The sequence below is a fragment of the Agelaius tricolor genome, unplaced genomic scaffold (genome assembly GCF_023055355.1).
Source record: "Agelaius tricolor isolate 1412-34295 unplaced genomic scaffold, bAgeTri1.0.p SCAF_10, whole genome shotgun sequence".
In the NCBI taxonomy this organism is placed as follows: Eukaryota; Metazoa; Chordata; class Aves; order Passeriformes; family Icteridae; genus Agelaius; species Agelaius tricolor.
In genome coordinates, this window is record NW_027269270.1 from 16320430 (window position 1) to 16348371 (window position 27942).

Genomic DNA, 27942 nt, shown 5'->3' on the forward strand with positions numbered 1-27942 from the left:
ATTTATGCCCTCATTTACCTAATGATATTGCTCCCCGGAGATACAGACAGCTCGCGTTTCATCAAGTGAAAGAGATTACGTCTTTAAAACTTGTTTCTGTGGTCTAAAAATAGCACTGAGCCCTACCCGGCAGGGACGGATGGTCATCAATAAATGAAGTTTCTGAGCAGAAACATTTCCAGCACCTGCAGCCAGCCCTGGAGCCAAGCCTGTACAGAGGCACAGTCACGGGTGTAGAGAGGGTGTGGGCTTACCTCCGTGAGCTGTCAAGCTCTCTTCACCATGAGCCTGAGAAAAGTCCCAGGAGGGACTCGCCACAGAGTAGTGTGCAAAAACCTACCTGTCCTTACTCCGTATTTCAGAGTGTCCCGACAATCCACCAGAATCTGCTCCAGGGACTCAGGGTTGTCCGAAAGCTCCAGGTTGAAGCCCTCCATGCCCTCCAGGAGCTGGTGTGGGTGGTGGAAGTCCAGCACTTTGGTGGATCTGTCAAAAGTCTTCCTCACGTAATTGAGGAGGATGTCCACAACCTCCAGCAGAAACTGCATGGTCTGCTCCTCACCATTCTTGGAGGGCAACAAATCTGTGGGGCAAACCAGCTGTCAGCACTTGCTTTGGGAGAGAGAAGCAGAGATGAACCTGCCTCGGCTGCCCACAGCATTCCAAGAACCTGGAAGCCACGGTCCCAGCACTGCCTGGTTGCAGCCGGGCAGACTCCCGGTCCCTCTCACCCCACGGAGAAGGGCAAGCCTAGGTCACCCACAGCAGCAGCAGAGGGACCTCCAAGGTGCCTGGCCTAAGAGCACACCCTGCCACACAAAGGTTGTGTGGTGTGAGGCACTCACCTCCTCTGGGTGGAGGCGAGTGCCTCCTCACCTGCCCTTACCTCACAATGTTCCCACCTCCGCCCCACAAAGGGATTGCTTTCCCTTTCTCACTCTTCTTGCAATAGCCCCCTACCAGCAATCACAGGCTCCTTCATTATTATTTTACTAAGGAGGATAAAAACATAGAATTACTCTCCTCCTGGATGCTGGATCTGGAGAAACCCCTGGAACCACTGAAGGTGAGCTGCAGGTGATCAGCGCAAAGTACGTAAAACTGCTTTTCAGGCAGCCTGCATACATCACCAGTGCAGCTCCCAGAAAACACAGACACAGAGCTCCCTTCAAAAACAGCCAAGGAAAAGCATGGTCTGAGCATGGCTGCACTTGCAGGGGAGATGAGGGCAGGACTATTAAGGGACATGCCTGAGCTGGAGCAAGGAGAAACTGTAAAGTGTTTACCTCTGGCATACAGATTGGAAAAGTCTGTCTCGGTGCGCCGGAACCTGGATTCCTTCTCACTGTTCTCGCATGCCAGCAGGCTCTTGGATGACTGTTTTTCCTTCAGAGAACTGACGATCCGGCCCTTGTCTTCCAGGCTGTTGGTCCTTTGCAGGAACCCTACATTATTATTGCAAGGTGCACAGGTCAGAGTTTTCTGACTTCCCAACATGTTTAGAAATATCTAAAGCAGCTCTCTAGACAACAGTTAAAAGCGGTGTTGGCTCTAGATCTGACTAATGAGGTCAGGAATAAGGGTATTTATAGGGATTATTTGCCTCCAGGAGGGAGAGTTCAAAATGCCATCAACTGCAAAAACGCAGCCATGCAAAAAACAAAATTTTGTCATTTAGTGCACTGGTAAATTCTTATTAAGTCGATCAGACAGATTCCACTTCAGTAATCAGCCACTGGAAGAGAGTTCAGGATGAGTCAATGCTATTTCAGCCTGCAGGCAAAGTTTATGGACCTAGCAGACAGGGGCAATGATGTATGATTAAAATCAGGGCCATTTTCAGTTCTCCTCGTGGTGCTCTCACGCACAAAAGGCATGAGAACAAGCAGCCATTCTGGAGCATCTGTCCTGAGAGGGCTAGAGCTCTGAGGATACCAGTAGCACTCATGTAACCCCACCTTCCTATTATCAGTAAGTACTGATGCGGATTTTCCACCTGAAAAGATGCTTTGATGCTAACAGTAATCGTCCCCGGAGGTTTTAAGAGCTCTGCTCTCACTGGGAACGCATCTTTGGCGCCCAGAACCCGAACACAACTGCTGCTGTTATATGTCATGGCAATAATAAACCCACTCACCCCAAGAATTGTTGGGGCGGAAGCCACACAGAGTCCGCAGCTAGTAATGAGATCTGTCTACTTTAACAAGGCAGGGAGAACAATTAATTTTCTGGATTTGATATATTAAATCTATGATGCCCGCTAAAACACGCACAGTGTCGGGCTTTTTGTCATTAAGGACAGCGTCGGATTTTGACCTTCCGGGTTGCACCGAGTGTGCCTGTATGTTTGGAAGAGGCACTACTGTGACGCCGGTCTCCTTTATTCTTTCTTTTCTTTTAAAACAAGCAACGATCGAAAACAAAGCTCGTCGCGGTTGGGGATATCCGTCAGAGAGAAGGGCTTAGCAGGGAGGAAAAACAACGTCCTGAGTTCGCTCACTCATGTTCCCCGATGCCGCTTCTCTTCAGCGCCCTCCGGCCATGTGTCCCTGCTCTCGGAGCCGTGACAGCGGTCCGAGACTGTGGGCAGCTCCCATCCGGCGCCCACTGCCGGCCCGTACGGGACTCCTGCATCTTGGGCAGGCTTAGGGGCTGAACGCCGGGGGAGAAAAGCGAGCGACAGTGAGCTACTGGGCCAATTGCTCCCGGCGCGGTACCTGTGCCTCGGACCCTGCTGCCAGGCAGGCAGTCACGAAAGAGCCATCGAAAAAGGAGCACTCGGCTGGCAGGCCCTTCTGCATCAGTCGGGTACCCAGACGAGTCTCCAGGAGGGTCGCTCACAGGTAAGCTTGTAGGAGCCATACTTCCAGTGAACATCTCACGTTTTGCCTTTTAATTCTGATCTTCTACTGATTAGTCTTTTTCTGTGATGCTTTTATGAATGAGACAAAGACTATTTAATGGAAACTCTCTTCGTGCATAAGTTCAAAGTAGCCGTCCATATACACATACATATATATATGTAGTATTTAGTTATGTTGTTACTGCTTCTAATGGCTCTTGCAGCGATCATTAGCTCCTGCAATAGCTAGTGCTATTTTCCTGCTCATTAAGAGAAGCAGCTGATATCAAAGCAGGTGCAGTCTAATCTGAATTATGAATCCTCTATTACCGGGTTCTGGGGCTTGATTTTGCTTTGTTTTCCCCACACCCGTCTTTTTTTCAGGCTCTCAGTAGCGATGCTCGGGTGGGACGGGTTCCGTGAGAAGAGACGCCTGCAGGAGCGGCCGCGTTCCGCTTGCCCCGAGAGCCAAGCTCTTCGCACAGCTGGCGCTGGGGAAGGAGGGAGCACCGCTTCGGCAACAGAGAAAGGCTGCAGTCGCATCCAGTTCAACTCCCATCGGGCCCGGCGAGGCCGTGGCATCGCTGAAGGGTCTGACCTAACCAGACGCTGCGGGCAGGGAGCTCAGTCCTTGCCCGAACGACTCTGCGGCCGTTCTTCCCCGCGGAGGCTCCCCGGGCCCGCTGAGTCCCGAGGCCGGCTGGGGATCAGCTGGGGCTCGCAGCGGCCGCGCACGGGGCCTGTCAGCCCACGCCGCGTGGGGACCCGGGGCTGCGCGGCGGCGCTCGGGAGGCTCGAGGGCGGGGATGAGAGGACGGAAAAAGCCTGAAGGCAGGATCACGCTGTCGGCCGACATCAGCCCACCCGGCTGTAGGAAATGTGCGTTCGCTCAAGTCCCTCGGCCACGGCAGTGTCTCGTGGACCTGGAGACTCGGTGTGAGGGGGAGCCCGTGGGACACGGACAGTCCCCGCTCTGGAGCCGCCGGACCATGTCGTTTGCCGAACCCCTCCCTAGGAGGGTGTGGGACGCTCCCCAGCGCCGTCGCAGTCTGCAGAGAAGCGTAACAGCCGGCCCTCGAAGGCTCCTTCCGCTCCCGGGGAGAAGAGCATGACTGTAGCCGACCTTTCATCTGTATCCTGCTTGAAAAGCGAGGCCGGTGTAGGAGACTTCCAGCAAGTAGCAGAATACGAAACAGTGTCCGCGCTGCTTCTCCTAGAGCAGCGGAGAGCGCAGCCTTTTCCAGCAGTAGGTCCGTTCCGCAGGTGCATTTTCATGCGCTTAAAGAAACCGGGTTTTCAAGAGTCGAGTCACACCAGATTGGCGAGGGAGTACCTCGGTGCGCAACGCGACCACAAATTCGGCGTGATTTCACATCAGGCCTCGCACAAGGCAGGTGTGTGAGCCCCCCTCGGCACCGCAGCCCTGGGTGGACACATCTTGCGGGGCGGGGACAGACCCGCCAGGTCCCGGAGGCACCGCAGCCATCGGGGGTGCACGTCGGTGGCGGCTGCAGGAGACCCTGGACCCCGCAGCGGTCCTACCTAAAGTCTGCTTGGCAGCATCAATCCCACGGACTCCGGAGACGAGCCCGGTTTCTAACATGCATGGCTGCTTTGGAAGCCCCACTCTCCCGCCTTGCTCACTGGGTTTGGAATCATCAGCTGGCCGAGGCCAAACAGGAGACGCACCGGAGCAATTTTACGACGTTGAACATTCCACTGGTGCCAAATGTTAACAAGATCAGTCTCAGCAATAACAATTGCCATGGTGGGAGTGTAGCATACAAATCCAGATACAGGGGGAATTCTGCCCATATTTTGGCCGCCGTGACACTTCATTAAACCGCTTAAAATAGGAGTTAGTTGTTTCTTTGGTGTTTGGGGTTTTTTTTTTTTTGGGTTTTTTAGGAGGTTTTTTTGTTGTTGTTGTTTGGTTGGTTTTTTTAGGTGGATATGTGCAGAGACGAAGAGTAGGGGCGGGGAAGGGGTCGGGAGGGGTGGGAGTGGTGGTAGCGGCAGTGCTCTTTTCAGGCAGTGGTTTTCAACCAGAAAAGGAAAAAAAGCTAATCCTTAAATCGCTCCGTTATTTAAGAAGAAATTACATACATCTTGGATACGTAATTACTGAAAATGTCAAACCCATAATATACAACTCAGATGGAAGAACCAACTCATTGTTCAAGACTTGCCTTTTCTCTGAGGTCAACCCTTATTTAAAGTTTGCATTTAAAATTAATCGATTTCAGTGTGATACACACAATAGGAACAATTCCAAGGCGCCTTTGTGACTATACAATATTTAGGGTCTGGAATGATATGTTGTGAAAGGTAAGGACAAGGACGTATCACCTGCAACAGTCAAATGTCAACTCGTTTAGCATGTTTAATTAGGATTCTTGGCAACCTTAATACCACACTCTGTTTACCATAGGCAACCTTCCCTGTATGTCTTTGTGAAGGTGTTCGATTCAAATAGGAGGGCTCATACAAGCAAAAACAGTGCTCATCATCAAATCTGAGTATTCCAAAACGGCATCACTGACTATTCAGAGTGTATTTTTCATGTAAAACAGAAAAGAGCCAGCAAAGGAAAACTGAGCAACAAAGCACAACCAGAAATACAGCTTGTATTGAACTCCCTTCACAAAGCCTTCACTATTCTCTCTTATGCCCGTCTCAAATCCAAAATGGTGGGATATTTCATTTTCAAGTGTATTTGATCTCATTGAGAGAAGCTGCGCTGTCCTTCTCTAACCCCCGTAGTCTAGCAACACGGAGCAAGCCTAAATGCGCGTTACTTTATCAGTTCTGCTTGCCGGGCTAAATTAAAATGATGGTGAAAATGCCCATCGCTCCAGCCACTGAGGGGACTGGTAGGGAAATGGTCCATTAAACCCAGATCAGGAGCTATTTATAGAACTAAGCGACTACTCGTTAACGTCGCCAGCGGCTACCAGTGAAATCTCTCACAGACACAGGGCTAAACATTTGCACCCTGATTCTTTTCCCGTTCAAACTTCCAGGTTACAAAACGCTTAATGAATTAACTTCGACTCGAGCAAGCAGGGAAAGAGCTTTAAATGCTCCTTTGCATCGAAAAAAGGTTAGTTTCTCCCACGACATATTTCCCATCCCCCCCCAAGAGACAGAGGGGGAAAAGGGGAAATAATTTCTATGCATAAGGGGATGGGCAAAACGGAATGATTCCCCCATCAGAATATGAAGATTTGACTGTTAGCCTCTGAAAGCGAAGGCGCTACTGAGATATCTAGAGAAGGAAGACAGCTTGTTATCTGCAAATGAATCTCTTGCTATAACGTTGCGATCTGATTGTGCATTTGTTTCCCTTCTGCATTTCATGTGCCTGCGCGCTGACTGGCTGCCAGCGCTATCTTACCAGCACAGCAAGCTGACGAATTGCTCTTTAATAAGGCTCTCGTTAATCTTTTTTTCCCCAGGAGATCCGTATTTTCTAGTCAGATAAGGTTGAAAAATTTCAGACTGTGAGAAGCGGCGAACCGGTCCCCCGCCTCCCGCTTTTCCTCCCACCGGCCTCCCCGGCGGGTCCTGCGCTTTCTTCGCCCGGAGAGCCCGGCGCCTGCACCCCCGAGTGTGGCAGGAGGGGCAGCGGGGCCGCCGCCGTCCCTCCCGCGGCGGACAGAACCCGGGCCACGGCCAGCCCGCGGGAGGGCACGGCGGCGGCGGGGCCGGGGCCGCGGAGCCGCCCTGCGGCCGGCAGGGGGCGGCCGAGGCGGGGCCGCGGGGGGCGCTCGGGCCGCGCTGCCCCCGCCGGGACGGCCGCGCCGTCACGCGTGCTGTGTGGGGTGTCCTACGGGGAAACACGGCCGCACTTACCGCATATCTTCAGCCCGATCTTCCTGGTGCACCCGTGAGCCACGCCGCACCACGAGTCGTAAGCTGGAAGAGAGAGCAGAGGTGTTCCCCTGGGGCGGCGGGGTTGTCCGGCCGCCGCGCCCCACCCCGGTGCCCCGCACGGCTGCATCGACGTGAGAAAGGGCTGACTCCGAGCCCGGCGGCGCTGGGCGCGGGGCAGCTGAGGCTCGGATGACAGCGAGGTGACATGCTGGCCTGCCCAGAGGAGAAGAGAAGGCACCCGGGACCCGACATCTCATCATTTACTGGCGGGGCTCCAGGGAAGTAGCAGCTTAAAATAAAGTGGCGTGAAATGGGGTCACAAAAGAGTTCAGGAATTAATTGGGTGAAAAATAGTATTTGACTAGATGATCGGACTCGCATCATTGAGCCTCGGACGGACTGACGGGCCGCCAACGGCCCTATCGGGACCGCACCCCCAGGGGGAACAGGCTGCTTCCCAGCCCCTGAGTCGTGGCTCAGACACGCACCGGTCAGCCCCAGCTGAGCCCACGGGAAGCGGGGAACGAAGCCCAGGACCGAGGTGGAGGGTGCACCAGCCACGGCCGCGGCCACTACCGAGCCTCTCCCGTCCATCTCTCGCGGCACGGGGCAGCCGCAAGTCCGGCAGCGATGGACCCCAGAGGGCGACCGGGGGCGTTGGGGGGCGAGGGGAGAAGGTTTCAGAGGAACCGGGAGGAGGATGGCTCACCCAAGCACGGAGGGCAGCGGCCTGACTCTCGGGAGGGGGAAGCGGGGGAAGAGGCACGGCGCTCCCGACCGGGCGGAGGAGCCCGCTCGGCAGGGGCGCTGCCAGTGCCCGGGGGCGGGGAGCCCGTGTGGGCAGGGCGGGATGCTGCTGCCAGCGGTTATCTTTGTTTTAGCCGTGATACCAATTAATTCGATTTCTGCGTGTGGCACCTCAGTCGAAGGCAGCAGCGCCTGCTATGCGCGCCTGAAACAAGACCCAGTGCTGCCGTTCGCCCCCTTCCCCGTTTTTTCCAGTTTCAGAATAATGACAATAATGACTTCGATGCTCGTGTCTCGTAGCTCTTTCAGGGTAAAAGCTATTACCCGCTCTGCTGTCCCTGACAACCTTTCATTTCTTACTGTTGCCCGCTCTTTGTCTCTGATGCTTCATAGCATCGAGCCTCTTATTGTTTTGTTTTTAATTTTTTTTCCTGTAGGCGATGGTCTGAACTGCCTGGCAGGGCTATAAACTGATTCTCTATCCACCTGCAGCAGCCTTTGCTTCCCACTCACACCTCAATAACTCAAGGCGAATTCAGAGCAATTAGGAATATAACGCTTTGAAAAGCTGCAATTAGCATCCAAATTTGGCTTGATTACAGGCTTCAGCGTAGGCTGAAAAGAAGCTGCAGAATTAGCATTTATAAAATGTAGCTGGGAGACACCTGCTTTAATACCCTGGTGTAACTTCGCCCTTTAACTGATTCGTTTTCTCCGCACCCCTTCCAACATCCCGATTTCTTTGTCCATCTGGGAGGTCAGTTTATTGTCTGCATCTCTCAAACGTGGCTGTAAGATAAAGATAATGTTGGCCGGTAAGGTGGGCTTTTCTCACAGCGTTTTACTCGCCACGGACCGACCTCTCCTGTTCCCAGTAGGAAGATGGTTTCTTTGTGTAGAGCACTTTCCGCACCTTGCTTAATGGCGCGGAACTGGGCTTCACAGATGTATCATTTCGTTTCGAAACTGATCTTTCTGAGCCTAAATGGAGAAAGCCTCCAAAACACTTAAAACGAGGAAAATATTAAAACCTACTTGTAGGTCGCAGATTAGGTGGGGTGGGGTCCGGAGCATCGTTGGAGGACGAGGGAGCGGAGGAAGCCATCCTTTCAGAAAAGCCCCAGTCCTCGGAGCTCGTATTTTCTCGATATTCCTCTGAGGGGTGAGCAGCAAGGAATTTGCTGGAAGGAAGAACAGTGGGTTTAGTAGTCTAGTCTCCTGGAGCACCGCACCACAGTCCCGTCCAGACGCCAGCGGGCAGCAGCCGCGCAGGTCCCGAGGCGGCGGCAGGACCGGCCGAACAGGGAAAATGCCTCGACAGACTGAAGAGCAAAATCTTCCCTTCGTTAGATTCCAGGGCACTACCCCCCGCGCTGGAATGACGGATTTAGCAGAGCATGAAGCCTATAGCAATTATATCGGTGGCCACTGAGCAGGGCAGTTATATGGCTCGCATCAAATGGAGACCAACGTGCAAAGCGGGCTTCGAAATCACCAGCCCAAACGACCTACAATCCCGAACACAGCCCGCTTCTGGGCTCTACCAAACACACGTCAGGCTAAAGCATTCAGGAAAGACTGACAGATAAAACCCCGCCACCACAAAGGTGCGTTTTGCCCAGGTCCAATGACAGGCGCCACATACATGTGTATTTGCACACACATGTTTCAGCAAACCGGGGCCACGCTGTGCTCGAGCACTAACCAGTGATCTCCCGTGCCCGTGCTCGCTTTAGCGGCGCAAATGGCAGGAGAGGCACGTCTGTCTGGGGAAAGGAAGGTTCAGGACCAGCCCTCGCTCCTCGCCAGATGTTCAACTCTTTCCTGGTGGACACGGCGTTCCAATAACCAATACAGGGTCGCTGATCGAGAATTGCCGGGTCACTGCCCAGCTCGTCTCTTTGTCCCCATGTCTACCTGCGATTTATTTTCTTCCCCTTGCAAAGAAAATGAAGGTCGCGGTAACGAAAGAATGCTTTCTTTGTTAGCAGCTTTTTTCAAACCGGTAGCTACCGATTCATTTCCACTGCTGGGTGGATTTACACCCGCGTATAAATGCAACGGATCAATGATTTCAATGGAAAACAGGCATTTAAATTTTTTAAGACGAGAAAGAAAACAGCCGTAAGCAGAAGGTATTTTCTAGACAATGCCTAGAGGTGAAGTAACAGGTTAACACTATGTCTAGGGCGGTAGCTGTATCAAAAAACCCGTTATTCCTCTTTTCATACGACAGCGACCAAAACCGATTTTTGGGAGAAAAAAAAGCTCCAGATGTTCCCAAAGGCTTTGAAAAAATTAGGATGCTGTTTAGAGGACACTTACCGAGGGAGCGAGCGGACACTCTTATTGCCGTAGTCCAGGTTGGCAGGGCGACTCTAGCCTGGGAGCGACCCGCCGCTTATAAACTCTGCCAGAAACGACGTCGGAATACCAATCGCGCCGCGGAATTTAATGCGAGATGACCTTTTTTTCCAGAAGTGCTCGGATTTGCTTTTTTAAAAGCGTGAATCGCCGGTTGATCTGCTTCGACGCAGGCATGAGTCACAGGACTGCCGCCACCGCCTCCGCGCCGCTCCGCACGGGGGCTGGGGACGGCTGGGGCGGCGGGCTGGGGCGGGGAAGGGCGGCCCACCGGCCCCGGCGGCTGCCGCTGGTCCGCTTCGCCCCGAGGCGGCGGGTGGGGCTGTCCAGCCGCGGCAGGGGCGGCACCCCACGCAGGCAGTTCCGCGTTCGAGCCCCTCGCTGAGCCCCTCGTGCGGACGGAGCCAGAGGCTTTCCCTAGACAGCACCGGCTTGACCCGAGGTCGCCAGCTGTGCTAACAGGCACCGCACACATCGGCGCACCGCTGAGGCGACGGGGCCGAACTCCCGCCCCGGCCGTCCCTGCGGCCCCGGCCCTCCCCTGAGCGTGGTGCGGGACTCGAGTGAGCCAGGCGGGGCTCGTGTGAATTGTAGCTTAGCAACACCCCCTGTCCTCCACTCCGCCGTGCCGAGGGTCTGATGTGACCCGCTGGCTCAGCCCGCGGTTCCCGCGGCTCGCCCCGCTCCTCCCGCCAGAGGGTGGCAGAGGCACGGGTACCGCTGCAGCGAACACCTGGATGCCTGTGACTTGCCCTCAGTGTTGCCATTACGATTTTATACCAGACATCCCTTTGCTAAAACCAGAAGCATCAAGATAAGAAGCTTTTTGCACCCCTGACAACCCCGGGTCTGCGTTACTCCATCCCACTTTCCGAATATGCTTGGCCAACATTTTGTGGTTGTGACCGCGGTGCTGTATTTCAGCATGCCACGGTAGCTACGCAGATGCCTAAACCAAAAGCTTCTCAAAAAGATGTCACGTAAGGGGCTGGGAGGAATCCGCAATGAGAAAAGAGGAGGGGAAACAGCCCGATGGAGCCAGTGCAGGAGACGCTGGGCAGCACAACGAGCAGCAGGGCTGTGTCCTTTCTGAAGGACTCGAGGGAAAAGCAAAAACTTACAAGCCCGTTTGGGAAAGGAAACCGTCCGACTGACAGCATTAAGTAGCCAAGACGACTGCTTTGTTGAGCACACTTACTCTCTAGGAACTAGACGTGTGACAAAAACACCGACAGCACAAGGGCCAGTTTTTAAACATAGCTTTACAGATATTAATGGCCCTAGCTAACACGACCTTTTCTCATATCATCATTTTAAAACTGGTTTCAACCAATTGAGCAAGGCATTCGCTCAGTGCGGAGTATGAGAAATAATAATATATCTATAACTAATCATGTTTATAAACGTAAACAAACGTTCAAAGGAAGTCATGGCAGGACTGCAGTACAAAGAGTCAATGAAACACCACACAAAGAACCCCTAAGCCATCAGTCACTATGAAGCGCGACCCCGCCGGGTGGATGCCCGACACGCTTATTCCTTCCCTTCTGGCTTTCCAGAAGTGCGTGTGTCTGGAGTAAACAGACATGGTTTAACATAAATTTTTACAACCCTGTAGAATCTGAGGCCCGGGAGGGGAAGGAGCCAGACAATGAAGTCAGCGAGCCTTCCAGGTCACGCTGGAGACAACGACTCTTTCCAGCACCTCGAGGAGCCCGGCGGCGCGGCGCTCCCCTGCCGGCGCTCCGCTCAGCACCGCGGACAGCGGCCGCTCCGGCCCGGCCCCGCAGCTCCGGCAGGGCGAGCAGCACGGTCGGGGGGCGCGGGCAGCAGCCTCCCACGGCCCGGGCGGGTGTGCGGAGCGCTCGCTCCCTCCCGGCCGTGCAGGAGGACGCCGAGAGCGAACCCCAGCGAGGCCGGCCCCGCTGCCCGCCCCGCGGCCCCTCTGGGTGGCGCTGCGCCTCAAGGCAGGCGCTCCGTACAGCGCTCGCAGAGCCCGCCCGGCCGCGGCTGCTCCGAGCCCGCGCTCACCACGAGCTGTTCGTCCTGGCCCCGGCGGCGGCAAGGGGAAAGCAGCGAACCCTGCGGCTCCTCGCGTCCCTCCCTCGCTCATCTACAGCGTGGCTGTACAGCACGCCTGGAAACGCTTGCTGACTTTTATTTGCAAAGGACCCGCTTGAAAATCCGGCCTAAACCCGAACCACTCCAGCTGAGCGGCTTCATTCAGAACTCGCCACACCAACTGAAATCATTGAAACACCTTTGCAGGCTGTACACGCCCAGGCTAGGGCACTCAGAGAGGTGCCGCTTTCACCGAGAGAGTTCAAAGTGTTCCCCTCCAGCTGTGCTGCTCAAGCAATCTGCTATTTTCTCCTTGCATGTAACTGTCCCTTCCCTGAGGCTACTGCTCGAGTGCATTCTAGGCACAGGTTACAGAGAATATCTTCGCAGCTGGGGATCCAGAAGATTTGGGCTTTGCTTTGAATCCAGATGTTTACTGAGGGTGTGAAACACACAGAAAAACCATTGATGCACTGTATCATCAAGGCAGTAGGATGAAGATATATAACTCCCTTAGCTGAAGCTTGTAAGCAGCATATCAGTTAGAACTCACTTTAAAAAGCCAGACCATGGGGTATTTCTTGAATTCACCTCCATCCACAAACTGCACATGCTAAAATATGAATCTTGAATACCCTGAATCAGCAAAGGAATGAACGTGATGCAATAAATATCTTTGGCAACAAAGTCTACTCAATAATTATATAGTTTTAATAGATGTGGAGATATAAACAATGCCGGAAAACCCCACTATTTTTATTGCAGCCTGTAGATTTGAATAGTCACTGTGTTTGGAGATGCATACAATATTTTAAGAGAGATGAGCGCCTCCTGCCTACACTGTAAGGAAGTCACAATATAGGTCCATGAAATGGAGAGGCAAATAGAGAGAAGTCCCTGTGCCATAACACTTCTTATTTCTTCATATTCTGAACTACAGTCATGCTATATATGCTTTTATCTGCAGGCAGGGCAGCAAATTTGACTTCTGGTGATCATTATTATTATTGTGGAGGGCTCCCTCCATAAATGCTCTGTTGCCTTTTAATTGCCATTTTGTGTGGATTACGAATATTTTAGCAGGCTGGGATTAGGCAAACTCTTCCCTTGAAACTGTATACAATAGTAAGTACAGAGAACATCTACGATGTTTCTGGACTTGTGGGTTTGTATTTTTGTCTTTGCAGCCTGTGATTTTTTTTTTTTTTTAGTAATACAGCTATAATTTGTAATCCAATACATTATTACAAAATATATTTCTTGCATCCAGTATCTTTCTTTTTCCATGATTTCTGGTATACAAAAATGTCTACTTTACCTGTATCTTAGATAAAATGGAATAATTGAAATAATAAATTTCATTAACTCTTGACATAGAAAAATTGGAAAATTGTTCAAAACTAAGTGTTTCAGACCTTTTCCAGCTATCATCTTCAGTACTTAAAAATACAGATAATAACTTCCTATATATCTGTAATGAAAAAAATGAACATGCCGAGAGAAAATAAATTAGTGCTTTGATTATTTGGATTACTTGGCCCTGTCCAGAAAATTCTACAAATAGAAATTTGGTGAAGTCTGTGGATTTATTCTCCTACTCTACAGGTAACTTGCTGTTTTCTGTAACTTGACAAAAAGTAATCAAAGATGAATGATATGTTTGCTTTGGGTTTTATGAACAGTCAGCACTGATGTACCCAACTGGCCCATATTTAAGGATCATGTACATCACTTAAATTTCAAAGACAGCTCAATATGAACTGCCAGAGAGAACATTCAGCACTGCTGTGATGAAGGGCATTTAGAAAAGTCTAATCTGAAGCACATTGTTTTACATACTTTGTGGCTTCTTGATTCAGAATGTCCCCTTTCTGATCCATGCTGGCATGTCTTGTGGTCCATTTTGATCTGCTTCATCTGAAAAACATCCCAAAGAACAACCCACATACTGACACAATAGCAGCAGAAAATTCCAACTCCCAGTACCCCCAAGCAAAAATGGAAAGAAACAAAGAATCCCCTTACTCCCAAGCTGTAACAAAATAAAACCTTTTTTATCAAGATGGATCAAACAAAATTACTTAAGTTATGTTACTGTGATTGCAACTTGAAAGAATAACAGAAGTGATAGTACACCAGTAAGTCCACTCTCTACCAGTTTTAGGAAATTGCAATTTTATCCTGTGTCTGAAAGGAAAATTATTTCCCATCTCGTCCAGTAACCCTGTAGAGCCAAGACAGCTAATGCCTGGATATATTTCCCCTTATGATATTATAATTGATACATATCACTGAATTATATCTTTTTATCCCATAGGAGGGCATCAGTTTACAATGAGAACGTTCAGCAGTTTCAGGAATGCTGCTGCAGGAGATTGTGCAGTTTGACTCTCCAATCTCAGAACAAATTTGGAGAGCTGGATTCTGGGATTTTTCAACACATGATTATTTAAATTAAGCATATTTCATAAATAATCCTCAGGGAACAAGAAGCATGGGCTTTTCTGTTACTTTAAAAAAACCCCACTTCTCAAATCATAATTGAATTTCAGGTGCGGGCTTTGCAAGTCTCAAAAGTTTTCAGGATCATTAGAGTTGTGACCTTACCTAGGATTTTTGTTTTGTTTTGGTTGCTTTCTTTGGATTTTTTGTTTGTTTTGGTTTTTTTTGTTTGCTTAGTTTTGTTTTTTTTCCCCTTTCCCCCCCTCTCTTTCCTCTCTGGTGGACAAGTCAGGTTTTGCCCTGACAAGTTGGTTCGTTTGCCCTGGATTGCCATCAGTACTATGGCTATAGCAGACCTCCCACAGCACTGCATTTGAAACCCTTCCTTCTTCTGGTTTCTTTATAGCTACAATAGTACAGAAACAGAAAAAAAAAAATTGTTTCCAAAATGGAAGGTTGAGTGCACCTGACTGAAATACAGAGTTTAAACAAAGTACCAATACTTACATTTTTTAACATGGTGCAATCAAAGCACAGAAACACAAACAGGATGGTAGGAACAGCTACAAAGATGGACAACTGGCACACTGTACTCTGAAAAGTACAGTGATATGTGCTTGTCTACCAAGATGTGTTCGTCCAACAGAAAAAACAGATGGACAGGTAAGAAAAAAAATCCCTTCTCTCTGTTAGACTGAGTAGTTCATCTTCCCTATTCTGAGTGGATTTCATTAGCATTTTTACAACTCTCAGACTCCTATTTGGAGGTAATAGAAGTGTGCATGAACTTGAAGCAAAGCAATCAGTAGTTACATGGGCTTCTCTACTCAGTACAAGTATGGAAGATTATGAAAATATTGAGGGGCATTTTTAAGGACAAAACCACTCCTCCCAGATTAAGAGAAAGGTAATTCAAATTGAAGACATCTCCCAGACAGAAAAATCAGATTAGACTTGACTTGTTACAGACACATATTCCAATCTATTTATGTAATAAAATCTTGTCCACTTTGGCCTTTCAGAACTCCTCTGCAAGCATACACTTACCTAATGCTCTTGATTCCTGTTGATGGTATTCTGATAGTTGCACTTGAAGAAGACAACCACAGGAAGAAACAGAGCTGCTGTCATCTGGGACAGCATTAGCAACTCAGCACTAGAACAGGGGACAGAATTTAGCCATGCTATCTTTAACAGTTTAGCCACAACAAAGTTTTTAAAAGCAAATACACAGGAGATAAAGAGCAGCACCGCTCTGAGCAGTGAATCAAGCATAACTTCTCTCTTTGCAATCTTAAGGGATACTTAATGTTTGCTAGGCTTTAAAGGAACTGTCTGGGAAGGGAGTCAAGAGAGCACAATGGATCATGCTCTGGTTTCCAATTGCTCTGCTCTCCCCAGGACAGGTAACAAAGGTAACAAGGCTGCTTGCATTCCTCTCCAGCTACAGAGAGAACACCAGCAACAGAACACCAACCTGGGACTTCACTCCTCAGCATTCTTCTAAAAGGCATCTTTTTTCTTCAGAGATTATTAATCTGTGTAAACAAATGTCTCAACTCCACTAAAAGTAACATGAGCTAGCAAAAATGCTGAAAGATTTGTCAGATATAGACACTCAAGCTAGTCATGCCACATGGAAAAGTTTACAGATGTTCCACTGGCATCCTCCTTCAGAGAAAATTATGTTACAGAGGCTTTAGGGATCTGAAGAACTGCAAGAATGAACAACATGTAGCTTTTCTAGAATGTTAAAGAGTCAGGATTTCCTTCTCCAGAATATGAAATGTTAGATATGGAATCTGGCTTGTGTATTGGTGTAAATTAGCCCTAAATGTCATCAGATATGAACATAACCACTGCTTGCTAGATACAGGCTGTATAAAATGCTGCAGCAGACTTCAGGTGCAGTAAGCAGGACTGCATTCTGCTCACTGGGTTTTAACATGTTGAAAAAAATCACTGTCTAAGTGAGTGAATAGAATCTTCCTAAGATACAGCATGGGATCCAGGTGGGTGAAGGATAACTCCTGAGAAATTTAAGAAATTCTTCTTCAAGTAAAGGCACTACAGATTGATCTGCTATTTTAAAATGGTTTTTAGTCAACAGTCAGTTTAAAAATGCATATTTTAAACAACCAACCAGCCAGCCAGCCAGCTAACTAACTGAGCACAAAAGACACAAAATCGTTTCAAAAACCATACAAGACCCAACAATTATCCTTAATTTTCACTTTGCATTAATTCTCTACAGAAGAACAAGAGTACACTGGTAATGACAGTGACTCCAGGAATGACCTAAGATGCCACTGGGATACTGGAATATTGTACCTTGGACCAAGATAAAGTACTGGAGACCTACAAAGGCACTTCTGCAACACAGGAAGATCTCTTTAAGTAATTAATCTCCAAACCTGTGATTTCATGTTCTTTATGATGCTGGGGTCAGACAAAGAAACAGACCCTACAAAGCTAAGCCCTGTTAAGAGACACAAGTTTTTGATCACCATTCTCTGTCATGTTTATCCTATTATTCCTGCATCAGGAATTACTGAAAGGAAAATAACACAACACAGAGATATCACTTTGGCTAAAGGCAGAAAGAAATCCATGGAAGTTCTTTTTATGGGCACACATATCTAAGCATGAGAATATTAACCTGTTATTTCTCCAAGACTTATAAACTTCATTAACTATCATCTAGACACATCATTGATAAACAGAGATTTTTCTTACGCTAAGGTAAAAGAAATATACACAATATTATAACATGAAATGGTTACTATATAGTCCTAAATACTACTACCAGGCCCTAGAATTTCTGCAGTGAAAAGCAATACTAAATTTTAATGTACTCATGTGTTAAATAAAATATGTTTATGATATCTTTTCTCCTGTCTACCCCAGAAGAGCATGTTAGCTGTGTTTGGTTTTCATTAGTTAACTTTACTGAATGTGATTACGCTCAGTCCAATTCTCCACACCCATATAACTGCAGGTTTTGTACAGTAAAATTATTAATATCTAAAAAAACCCCCGTAAATAAAGTAGGAGTTGAGTACAAGCCTTACCTGCAGTGGCATGCCTCAATCAAAGTACTTTTTCACCACCTTAAAACCAGAAAGTAACACTATCTGTCAAGTTAGATGCATATTTTTTTACAGGAATGTCAGCCAATGTATATCCAAACTTCTAAAAATATTTTAACTTATCTATTTCTTTCTGCATTGTAACATGGTTCACTTAGTCCTCACCATGTGGACACCAACTGATTTGAGGTAATACATATGGCAGACATCCCACATAGATGTCTGCATTAAAAATGGCAAAGATATTAGTATAAAATGTAAACCATCTTGAGTTTTTATATATGATCTATTCTTGAGCTACTCTACTAAAGGGGAATTTGACTCTTAAGAGCATATCTGAATCATTTTCAAGTTTTAATGCCAGTCCAGAAAAATAAGCATATTTATAAAGTAAGAAGAATGACTCCCAGCCCACTTTTTTTTCCTGTCACTAGTAAAAGCATTCATATGAATTCACTTAGTTTTTCAGCAAATTGTTTTCTCTTAGGAAAAAATACAAATTCAAAAACAAGCAATAGAAGAAAAACAGACATAGCAAATTCAACACCAGGTTGAACTTTTGCTATTGCTCCACAATGGCAAAACATTAAAATCTCATATTATTTTGCATACCACTTGCACATATGCACTAAAAAGTGAGCAAAACCAAATTCAAAAATCTCACAGAGAAGAATAAATTTGAAGATGAAAATTGCTCTAATTACATCCTACAAGATTCTGTTAGACAATGGCTGTGCAATTGTAATTTTTCAAAAGCTAACACAAATTTTGTTAGTTTTGTTATAGCAAAGTGCCAGTATTTTGGGGTTTGCCATCCTATCTCCTCTTATCCATCTTCCTTCTCTACTGCATTTTCTACAAAACCCAGCTGCAGTAGTTGAAATGAAGATTCCCTTCCCCATCCTAAAAAACAATGCATGCAGGAGCTTGTGACCAGATAATGAACAGGGAGCCAGGAGAAATGAGCTAAAGTCACTTGGAGGCAACAACAGCAACAGACATCAAAGAATAAAATACCAAAGCCAACCATTAAATTAAGTGACAGCAGTCAGGCAGGTGAAAGAGAAACTGATATAGCCCTGAGAATCATGTATTTAGGGCCTCCAAAGTTGTGCTGCTTTGCAAACATAGCAAAACATAGAAATTTATTTCTCATCGGGTGCTGTCACTGGGAAATCATAGGAATGACTGACACAATGTAGCATGGGCATTTCTCACTATAAACCAAAATCTTGAGTAAATCTAGGTCTGTGAAAGAAAAGCTGTCTAAACAACCTGGTCTAGTGAAAGGTGTCCCTACCCATGGCAGGGGGTTGGAGCTAGATGATCTTTAAGGTCCATCCAAACTAAGACTATCCTATGATTCTATTGTATTATTCCACAATTCATACACCTCTTCAAAATTACCGAAATCTGAGTCAGCATGTGCTGTGAATACAAGTGCAGAAATTCTGGAAATTAGGCCTCAGTACATTGCCTATATTGAAATTTCCCTCACACTGTGACTCCCCAGGAGGAACAGAACCCTGTAATGAAGCAGCATTCTGGTGCACTGAAATAACAGGACATATACACACATGACTTCAAGACCAGAAGGATAAAAAACCACACAGTATGGTTTATACTTGACATGCTCATAGCTTTCTCTTAGCCTTGTAAGAATTTTAGCTGCAGTGCTTAAGTTTTCCAAGTAGTAAGGGAAATACAATTCACAAATCCACATACATTAATGCTCCTGACACACTTTCTGTTGTTGCTGGGGCACAGAATGGTCCCTGGAGAAACACTTTCACAAATGTTTTTTCAACTACTGGTTCTAATTGTAATGAATTTAAACATTCTATACAAAACAAAGGCATGTTATATTTATTTATCTATAGATTCACCTATAGTTAAAATAGAAATATAAAAACAGATTATAGGACAAGTCACAGAACATGAAGATGCTGAGTTCCCATAATGTAGCTCACCCAATACTATGTTTTATTTGATCTAAATTACAATGGTGCCAAGTGAACCACAGGTTAAATAGTTCATCCATGCATTTCCAGTCTTTCAAAATTAATTGGGTGACAAATTGTTGTATTATTGAGCTCTAATTGCTTAAAAAAGCATGTAATAGATCAGCTGCAAAACTGAAGACATATTACCATGGTACTGCTTGAACTGCCACTTCTGAAAAGCAAATTCAAAACAGTTGTTTCACATTTTGGTTCACCTGATGGAATTTTGTTCCTCAAATCAAATATTTCTTTGACTTGAAGTTTATGGTGAAATTTTTTAAAGTTCCACTTCAAATATACACTATCAAATTGTTCAACCCCATGCTTTGTTCAATTTCCCTGATTAAGTGATGAGTATGTTAAAACGAACAGTATTATAAAAGTTAATTAAATAATTTACCTTTTGGCCCCTAAACACATCATTTTTCATTGTGTTTGCTTCCAAAATAGAGATAGTAACTTTAAATTTATATTCATGGTATTACTTAAGTCCTGAGGTAGTGAAAATTTTCACCAGTTTCAACACAAATCCATGTAAGGATAACCTGAAATTTTGGAATGACTTAATTAACTGCATGAATATGTGAAGCAATGGAATGTAAAATATTCAATAATCTATTTCACCAAAGGAGGTGTATATTAGATTCTTGACTAAGCTGATGCTTACCTTGTTGGTCTCTGTCCTTTTTAAACAACTGTCTCTAGTAGAAAATGAAATGACAAAACAAAAGACCAACTATGTCTTTTTCTTCACAGCAGACCATCAGAATTTGTCTGAACAGACACTGAACAGCAGAACAAACAGAACACCCTTTTCCTTTTCTTTTAAAGAAGTCTTGAGACAGCACATTTTTACTTCACTTCAATTACTGAAACAATTAATTCATATTGACTTAAACAAAGAAAAAATCCAACAAACAAAAAGAAAGTAAACCAGTGAGGACTGGAACAGGGTTTCCTTTCCTACAAGTTCTTGAGGTGGGCTCCTTTGCTGGGGTCTCCATCACTATTATAAGTCATCTATCCAGCAAAACTCTGATATACAGCTCATGATCTACCTGATTATGTAAACACCCACAGCTTGTTCTCACATCCTACTGAGATCACTAAAACTTACATGTGTGCTTAAATGAATTTCTCTGGGGATTCTTCAGTAAGCAAACCACATGAATGCAACAATTATGCTCTTTAGCATTTCAGATTTTCTAGAATTTGTGATTATAATTTTTGATGGCCTTGCTTTTCCACTGTTATTAAACCCTCACACACTACAGGTAGATTTCTGTAGTCCTAGCACATCACCACAACAAAGCAACATGGAACAAACATGCAGAGATTTTAAAAATGTGTCTAATGTCTACTCTTCATCATTAGAGAAGCAAAAAATTAAGCTTCTATTTTTAATAGCCAGAAATCTTACTGTAGAGTAATTTTAAACTCTGATTTGGTATGTCTTATTAAAATAACATTTAAATTTACCAATTATTTCACCTCTTGCATACAACAGGCACCTTGGCCCACGCCTTGGATAACAGGAGTTAAAAAACTTACCTGGGAGAGAACAGCCAGGATGGAGCCCCTCCTGATTCACTGAGCTACTGCTGGAATTCAAGGAGAGCAAGCTTGGAACAAGACAGTTCTAGAAGCAGAGTGAAGCTGTAAGCCATGCAGCCCCTTTTCCTCAGTCTAGCAGATGTCAAACCATGACTGGAAGGGTTATTTGACATCATATGACTGTACAATGGGGAAATTCTCCAGCATGAGGAGCAACAACAGTATCTAGAATTGTTCATCCAGAAAGGAGTGTGAATTCCAAGAGATGTATTGCACTTTCACGAGTACCTAACCTAAAAACACTCTACAGTAGCTACAAAACCCTACATTTTTCCTCAACTGTAGCTACAGCATGACCTCCATAACTGCATAAAATCAAAGTACAAAATTTGAATGTAGAAATTGGAATAAAAAAAGCTTAAATTTTGACACATCACAAAACTCATGCCCAGTACAGTAAGTACCATACTTAACCTACTTTGCCCTTCAGAATGTGCACTATTTATTATAATTCTAGCTTAGTCCACTGGGTGGATTGCTCCTTTTTTATCCACTAGGCGCTATCAAATCAGTGCAATAGAAGAACTGCTGATGCATGAAATGATAGGTCAATGTAACCTTGTCATGGAGTAATATCCCTGCAAATCACAGTAAACAAATAAAACAATTCATTTTTATTTGCTGTAGGTATTAGGCAAGGCATAAATTATCAAAATCTAAAGGAGGAACATTTTAACTGCAAATATAATATATTGCTCCACATTGCTATACAAACCCCTCATTTAAATAACACAACACACATTTTGGGGGAAAAACTTTTACAAATAAATGCTGGTTTTAGTCAGACTACCATCTAGCACTGGACTTTGCCAAATCAGTATAACCAATGGCCTTCACACAATGAAAGCTTTCTAAAAGCTTTTGTCATTATGTGTCTTTCTTTTCTTGCCTTGCCAGTTATAGATGTTTCTGGAATAAGTTAATCTAAACAACTGGCACAGTATATTTAATATAATTTATATATATGGATGCTTTCTTATTTGCTATTTCTATTTCTCATTTTAATTAGTTTACAAAAATAAAGTTAGAATTGCATTTTTGGAGTTTCCATGTACTTCAAAAGATATTTGTCTATGAGATGATTCATGATCATATAAGAAAATACTTTGGAAGGTAAGTGTAAAGGTGGTAAAAATTGAGCTACTACCCCAGTGGTCACATGCTAAGAGATCATCCATAAAACATACTAGAAACATTAATGCATGATATTATTCCTAACAGCATAAGATGTTCTATATAGACCTCTGCTGTGCAGTCCTATTAATACAAAATCTTTTTAAAATAAACCACACATATGTTTGTGTCAGCATACACACACATTTGTAGAGACCATGATTGGTAAATACGACTTACAGGAGCTTACAAGGCTGGCGTTGCGCAATTCTCAGAGTACATGCTCATAATGGTTTTATGTAGCAACAGTAAAATGAGATGTAAACAAAATTAAAATGGTATTTAAACTGGAAACTACAATCTTGAATGGTTTGTTATATGTGATAGCTGAATAGAGAACAAATTACATATACTACTGAGAATATAATGTGTACTGAACTTTTAAGGTGGGTGGGGTTTATTTTCTTTCCTAAAACATCCTCAGGAAAAAGCGTTCAACTTTACAAACAAACACAGAGAAATTATTTTAAATGTTAGGGATTAGTGAATGGGGGAAAAATTACATGATTATCTTATGTGAGACAATAAAAGTTTAAAAGGCATGGTTTACATAAATAAATAAATAAATAATGCAAAGTCATTCAAAAGTCTGAAATATAGTATTTGTAGTTATACATTTACATGAGAAGGAGGTGTTGGAATGAGGTCTTGAAAAAATTTCATTTTTTATTTGGGACATGAGTGGGAACATGTGTGTTATCATGCTAGATATCTCAAGTAGAATACCCTTGTCAGAGCAATTTTCCAGCAAGTGGATATGTCAGCTCATTATAAACCCCACATACTACACTACAATTCCATTATTAATTTTAAGCAGGGTCTGCCTGGCCACACAAAAGACAAGATACAAATATCAATAATATTTCTTAAAAAACTGATTAAAAAGCAAAAATAAAATCATTAGGTACTAAAATGTGTTACTGATGCTATCATAGCAAACACACTTTCCAACATTTTAATAACAGACTTAGAAATTAAAAACTCTTACTAAAAATACTACCACATTATTTGTAGTCACAGACCCTTCATAAGAAAATACAACTGAAATTATCTCTTCTGGCACTCCAAACCCCTGAAAAATAAAATTAAACATAAAGAAATAATTTTAAAACAAGTTTCACAACCATATCCACATAAAATCTAGTAGAGATCTGAAGGTTCCTATAAACAGAATCAGCTGTTTTCCTTTAATCTTAGGCTGAAAGGATCTGTGACACAGTAGTCATATACCAAATAACCCCTAGGAACATTAAACAAAAAGATCTGCAACTTTTCTGGTCAGTCTTAAGGATACCTTCATTTTTTCTATAGCATACAAATTAGAAGTTCAGAAGCTCAATAACAAAAAGCAGAATTCCTGAACACACAGTAGTTGCTGATCCTTGAAAGCAACAGACCAACATCTCCCTGCTCTCCTTGCCAGTACTGGCATTTATAAATGTTTTCCCCTTGCTGCTCTCTCACTTTGAAGCAGCTAAAGCAAGCTGGATTTTGTTGCTGGGTTTTGGGCTCCCCTCACAGAAGGCACACAGCTGTCAGGAAGGCACAATGTTTTATGTTTGAATTCCACTGCAGGGCCAGACCCTGCTCCCTTAAAAGTCAGAGAAAGTTATTCCTTTAAGTTAATGAGGAGCAGAAAGAGGTCTTGAGTAGCAAGTTTCTTCAGTATTGTGTGTATTTATAGAAACATAGAAAGGTTTGGATTGAAAGGGACATTAAAGATTATCTAGTTTCAAAGCCTCTGCCATTAGCAGGGACATTTTCCCGTAGACCACGTAGTTCAAAGCCCCCTCCAGCCTGGCCTTGAACACTTCCAGGGATGGGACAGCCACAAGTTCTCTTGGCAAACAGTTCCACTGCCTCACCACCCTCACAGTAAAGAATTTATTCCTAATATCTGATTGAAACCTGCTCTCTTTTAGTTTGAACCTATTACCTCTTGTCCTGTCCCTCCTTGGCCTTGCAAGAAGTTCCTCCCCAACTCTCTGTAGGCCCCTTTGGGTACTGGAAGGTGCTCTAAGGTCTCCCTTGGAGCCTTCTCTTCTCCAGGCAGAACCTCTCCAACTCTCTCAGCCCTTCCTCACAGGAGAGGTGCCCCAGCCCTCTGATCATCTTTGAGGCCTCCTCTGAATCCACTCCAAAGGTTCACTTCACTCCTACGCTGGAGGCCCACAGCTGGACACAGTGCTCCAGGTGGGGACCAGAGGGGATTTCAACAGGGTGAAATAACAGGCAGAAAACAATGCTACTTCCTGAGGAGATGGCTGAACTTCAGCTAGCTCATCAACACCCTGGGTGTGATCCTACTCACTCCTCTGACAAGAGAGAAGAGGCCACTGAAATAACCGTGGCAGCACTGCACAGGTGATTAGTAGACTTCTTAGTGCAACTCTGCCTACACCTAAGGGCTGCCCCAAGAGCTGGCAGCAGCACTACACAGCTGCTGCTTCTACCCTTGCCTTATTCTCACCTGCTGGTACTTTTTGTAACTTGGCACTGATGAGACTCAATCCAGGTAGGTTATTTTACAGTCAGCTCATATTAGCTAGATCTGGTTAAAAGACACTTTGTGTGGGCTAATTCAAGAGTAGGAACAAAACAGTCGGACAAAGGGAAGAAAAAAAGAAGACCAGTAATTATTTAACCTCACCTAAGTAGCAGAGTCCAAACATTTGGCCATGCCTCTTGCAATAAATATCCATCATCTGAAGCATTCAGGAAACTTGACAGGTCTTGTACATTGCATTGAGAATATATATGTCAGACAAAAATAACATGTCACAAAATTTATCCTGGTAAAAAGAAAGTATCAGAGGGGCTATCACCTTTCAGATGTTACCATCTTAAATACTTTCATCTTTCTGTATGATGTAATAAAGGGAAAAAATAGAGGTCAAGACTGCTTGTCCAATCATGTCTTATATTTTAAATTAAATCAGCTTTCATACTATACAGGCATATAACAAAAAAAAATCCCAAAGACAAAAAACCTTATATTTCAACTCACTCCTCTAACTCCAAAGTTGTCCACTAATGAGAGAAAAGCTTCTCTGGAATTCACATAGCCTGCTTCAGAGACAGAGACATTTTGTAGCCCAGGGACAAGCTGTGAGGACAGAGCTCTGTGGAAATACTGTTGCACATCTGACCCTCAGAAAAAATGAACCATAACAATGTCAAAGCTTATCCCACTGCAGTGAAAGATGAACAACCCACGTTACAGAAACGAAAGCCAGAAGTCTCGAGGGCCATGTGCATTTAAAACAAAACAAAAGAAAAATCAAACGAAAACCAAACTATCAACCAAAAAACCCCAATACCCCCTCCCCCACACAAAAAAACCAAAAAAACAAAAAAAACCCCAAAAAACAAAAAACACCCCAAAAGAAAACCAAAAACAACACACCAAAAGCCACTATATAAAAAAGTTTAGGTATCTACAACTGGACATATGACTCTGCAAAATTATTTCCAAGTTGCCGCAAAAAAAGTCTGAAATGTGTCCAGCTGGTTCCTGTCAGGTTTATTTCCCCAAGCCCTCACGGCTACCACGGGTCCCAGAGAAGAGCGGGGCGAGCCCACCTGCTCAGCGCAGCGGCACGGCCGGCCTGGCCCCAGGCCGCACGGGTGCACCGAGAGCCCGGGCAGCCGCACTGGCCCCGAGCCGCACGGGTGCACCGACAGCCCGGGGCAGCCACATTGGTGCACCGAGAGCCCGGGCAGCCGCACTGGCCCCAGGCCGCACGGGTGCACCGAGAGCCCGGGGCAGCCACATTGGTGCACCGAGAGCCCGGGCAGCCGCACTGGCCCCGAGCCGCACGGGTGCACCGACAGCCCGGGGCAGCCGCCCCCGCGGGGCCTCAGCGCGGCCGGGCCCGGGCGCTGCTCCCCGGCACCTGCCGCTGTCCCGCCCCGCCGGGATTTGCTGCGGCGGGGGCGGGGCCCGGTGTCCCACGGCTGCTCCGGGCGGGAAGGCCCGGCTGCGGTCAGCGGGGCGGCCTGCGAGCCGCTGCTGCCCGCGGCTGCCACTGGGGTTATGCGCCGAGGAGTGCGATGTGTGGGTGGGAACGGGCTGGAGAATGGGATTCTGCGCCGTTCCTCAGTGTTAAGGGGTATTCGGGCAACTCTGAAATGGTTATAAAGTCATCATGGATGCTCAAACAACTCTCAAAGGATGTTGAGACTCACAAAGTGTAAATTCAGTTGTAACGGGGTGAGACAAATCTGTGATGGATTGGCCAACCTGTGACTTTTGAACACAACAAACAAAATGCTATTCCAGCTCAGGAAGTTTCTGAAGCACTGTTCTCCAGAAGCTGAGAGGCTGTGCCAAGAGAAATGTGTGTTTTATATATGCCTTGTTTTAAATTCACTTTCCATGGCATCTGTTACTGGAAAACAGGCTCCTAGGTTAAACAGACCTTTGGTCTGGCTCATGATAGCTGTGCATCTCCATTATGTTTACCATTTCCCCTGAGAAAACCATTTCAAGCAACCCCATTCCTGTTTGCCCTGCATGTAGCAGGGGCTCACCCTGCATTCTGGGACTCTCTAATGATTATGTGGTTTGCTCCAGGGGCATGTGCAGCTCTGCAGTTTCCTTATGGCCTTAAACACATGCTCCCCCAAAGGCACCAAAATGATTTTAAACAGATGTAGCTGGGATACTGTTAGGTCTTTCCTGAGAGCGTTACAGTGGAGTGGGAAAAATACTCTGATCCCAGAAATATGAATCAGAGCTCCCCCCCACAAGAAGTCAGGAAAAAACTGAGACTTGGTGGAGAGGTACTAATGAGAGCCTAATTACTGATGCCTGAAAGCTGAAGGCAGGAAGATGTGATCTTAACCACACTCATCCATTGTCACAAAAACTTGGGGGCATAAGCTGTGTAATCTGACATGCCACCTATCACTGGACAGGTCTTCAGGGCTGATTCAATCATTTAGTGAACCTTTTTGGATGAAGTGCTGCTTATTGCAGTCTAGTTCAAAGTGAATTTCTAATGACTTATTTTAAATGAAAATAAGCTTGGTAAAAGTCACACTGTGAAAAAGTGTGACTTTACCCGCACAAATGTTAGAATTTATTTGTAGAATTCACATTGTAAAAATCCTTGGTATTAATCATCATTAATATAGCTCTAAATGCATCTCACACTAACAGGCATTAGTGATATATTCAGATGATTTTGTTAGGATTAATAGAAAATTGCCTTTCTGGTCAGCAAATAAAAAGATGTTGCAGCTTTCTAAAAGCAAGTACCTCTTTGTGTCAGCCAAACTGCTGAAGAAAAATATTTTCCTTTTAAAAATTCTTATTCTAAAACCAGATTGTAACTGGTGTATAAGAAGCCTCTATACATGGAAAAGGAGAAGAGAAAGTCAGGTGAGCCATAATTTATCTCTGACTGATGTAAGACTTCATGGCTTAACTGATGAGAAGAACATCTCCTGCAGGCAAGAACTCAGATGAGACTATTTTATGCTTTTGATTTACCTTTTTGAATAAATGATGATAGAGAAAAGTGGTTATCACTACAAAAAAAAAAAAAAAAAAGTTGCGGAATCAGCAGCAAGTCAAGAAATTTGGCTGCTTTAATTGAGATTATCACATGGCATTGAGATGGTAGGAACTCGGTCATTTCTGCAGCAAGATTTCATGAGAGAATGTGCTTACTGCTTTTGAGATCAAGAGCAAAACATTCAGGACATACTAAGTATGGTATATTAC

At 45.4% G+C, this 27942-nt stretch overlaps 1 protein-coding gene across 2 annotated transcripts in view; it reads right to left on the bottom strand.

Annotated features, from left to right (window-relative positions):
- The window catches only part of GAD1 (glutamate decarboxylase 1), a 33358-nt gene extending 22903 nt beyond the window's left edge, over positions 1-10455 (bottom strand). Inside the window, exons 1-5 of one of the 2 annotated variants that reach the window (XM_071434934.1) lie at positions 9791-10455; positions 8501-8646; positions 6698-6760; positions 1287-1445; positions 341-583 (exon numbers count right to left, since the gene is read on the bottom strand). In XM_071434934.1, the coding sequence (XP_071291035.1) occupies positions 341-583; positions 1287-1445; positions 6698-6760; positions 8501-8570 (535 nt within the window). In that variant the 5' untranslated portion in view covers positions 8571-8646; positions 9791-10455. Of the gene's footprint in view, positions 1-340; positions 584-1286; positions 1446-6697; positions 6761-8500; positions 8647-9170; positions 9194-9790 lie in introns of those variants that run through there. The other variant, XM_071434935.1, reaches the window with a different exon arrangement.
- Positions 10456-27942: the final 17487 nt, after the last annotated feature.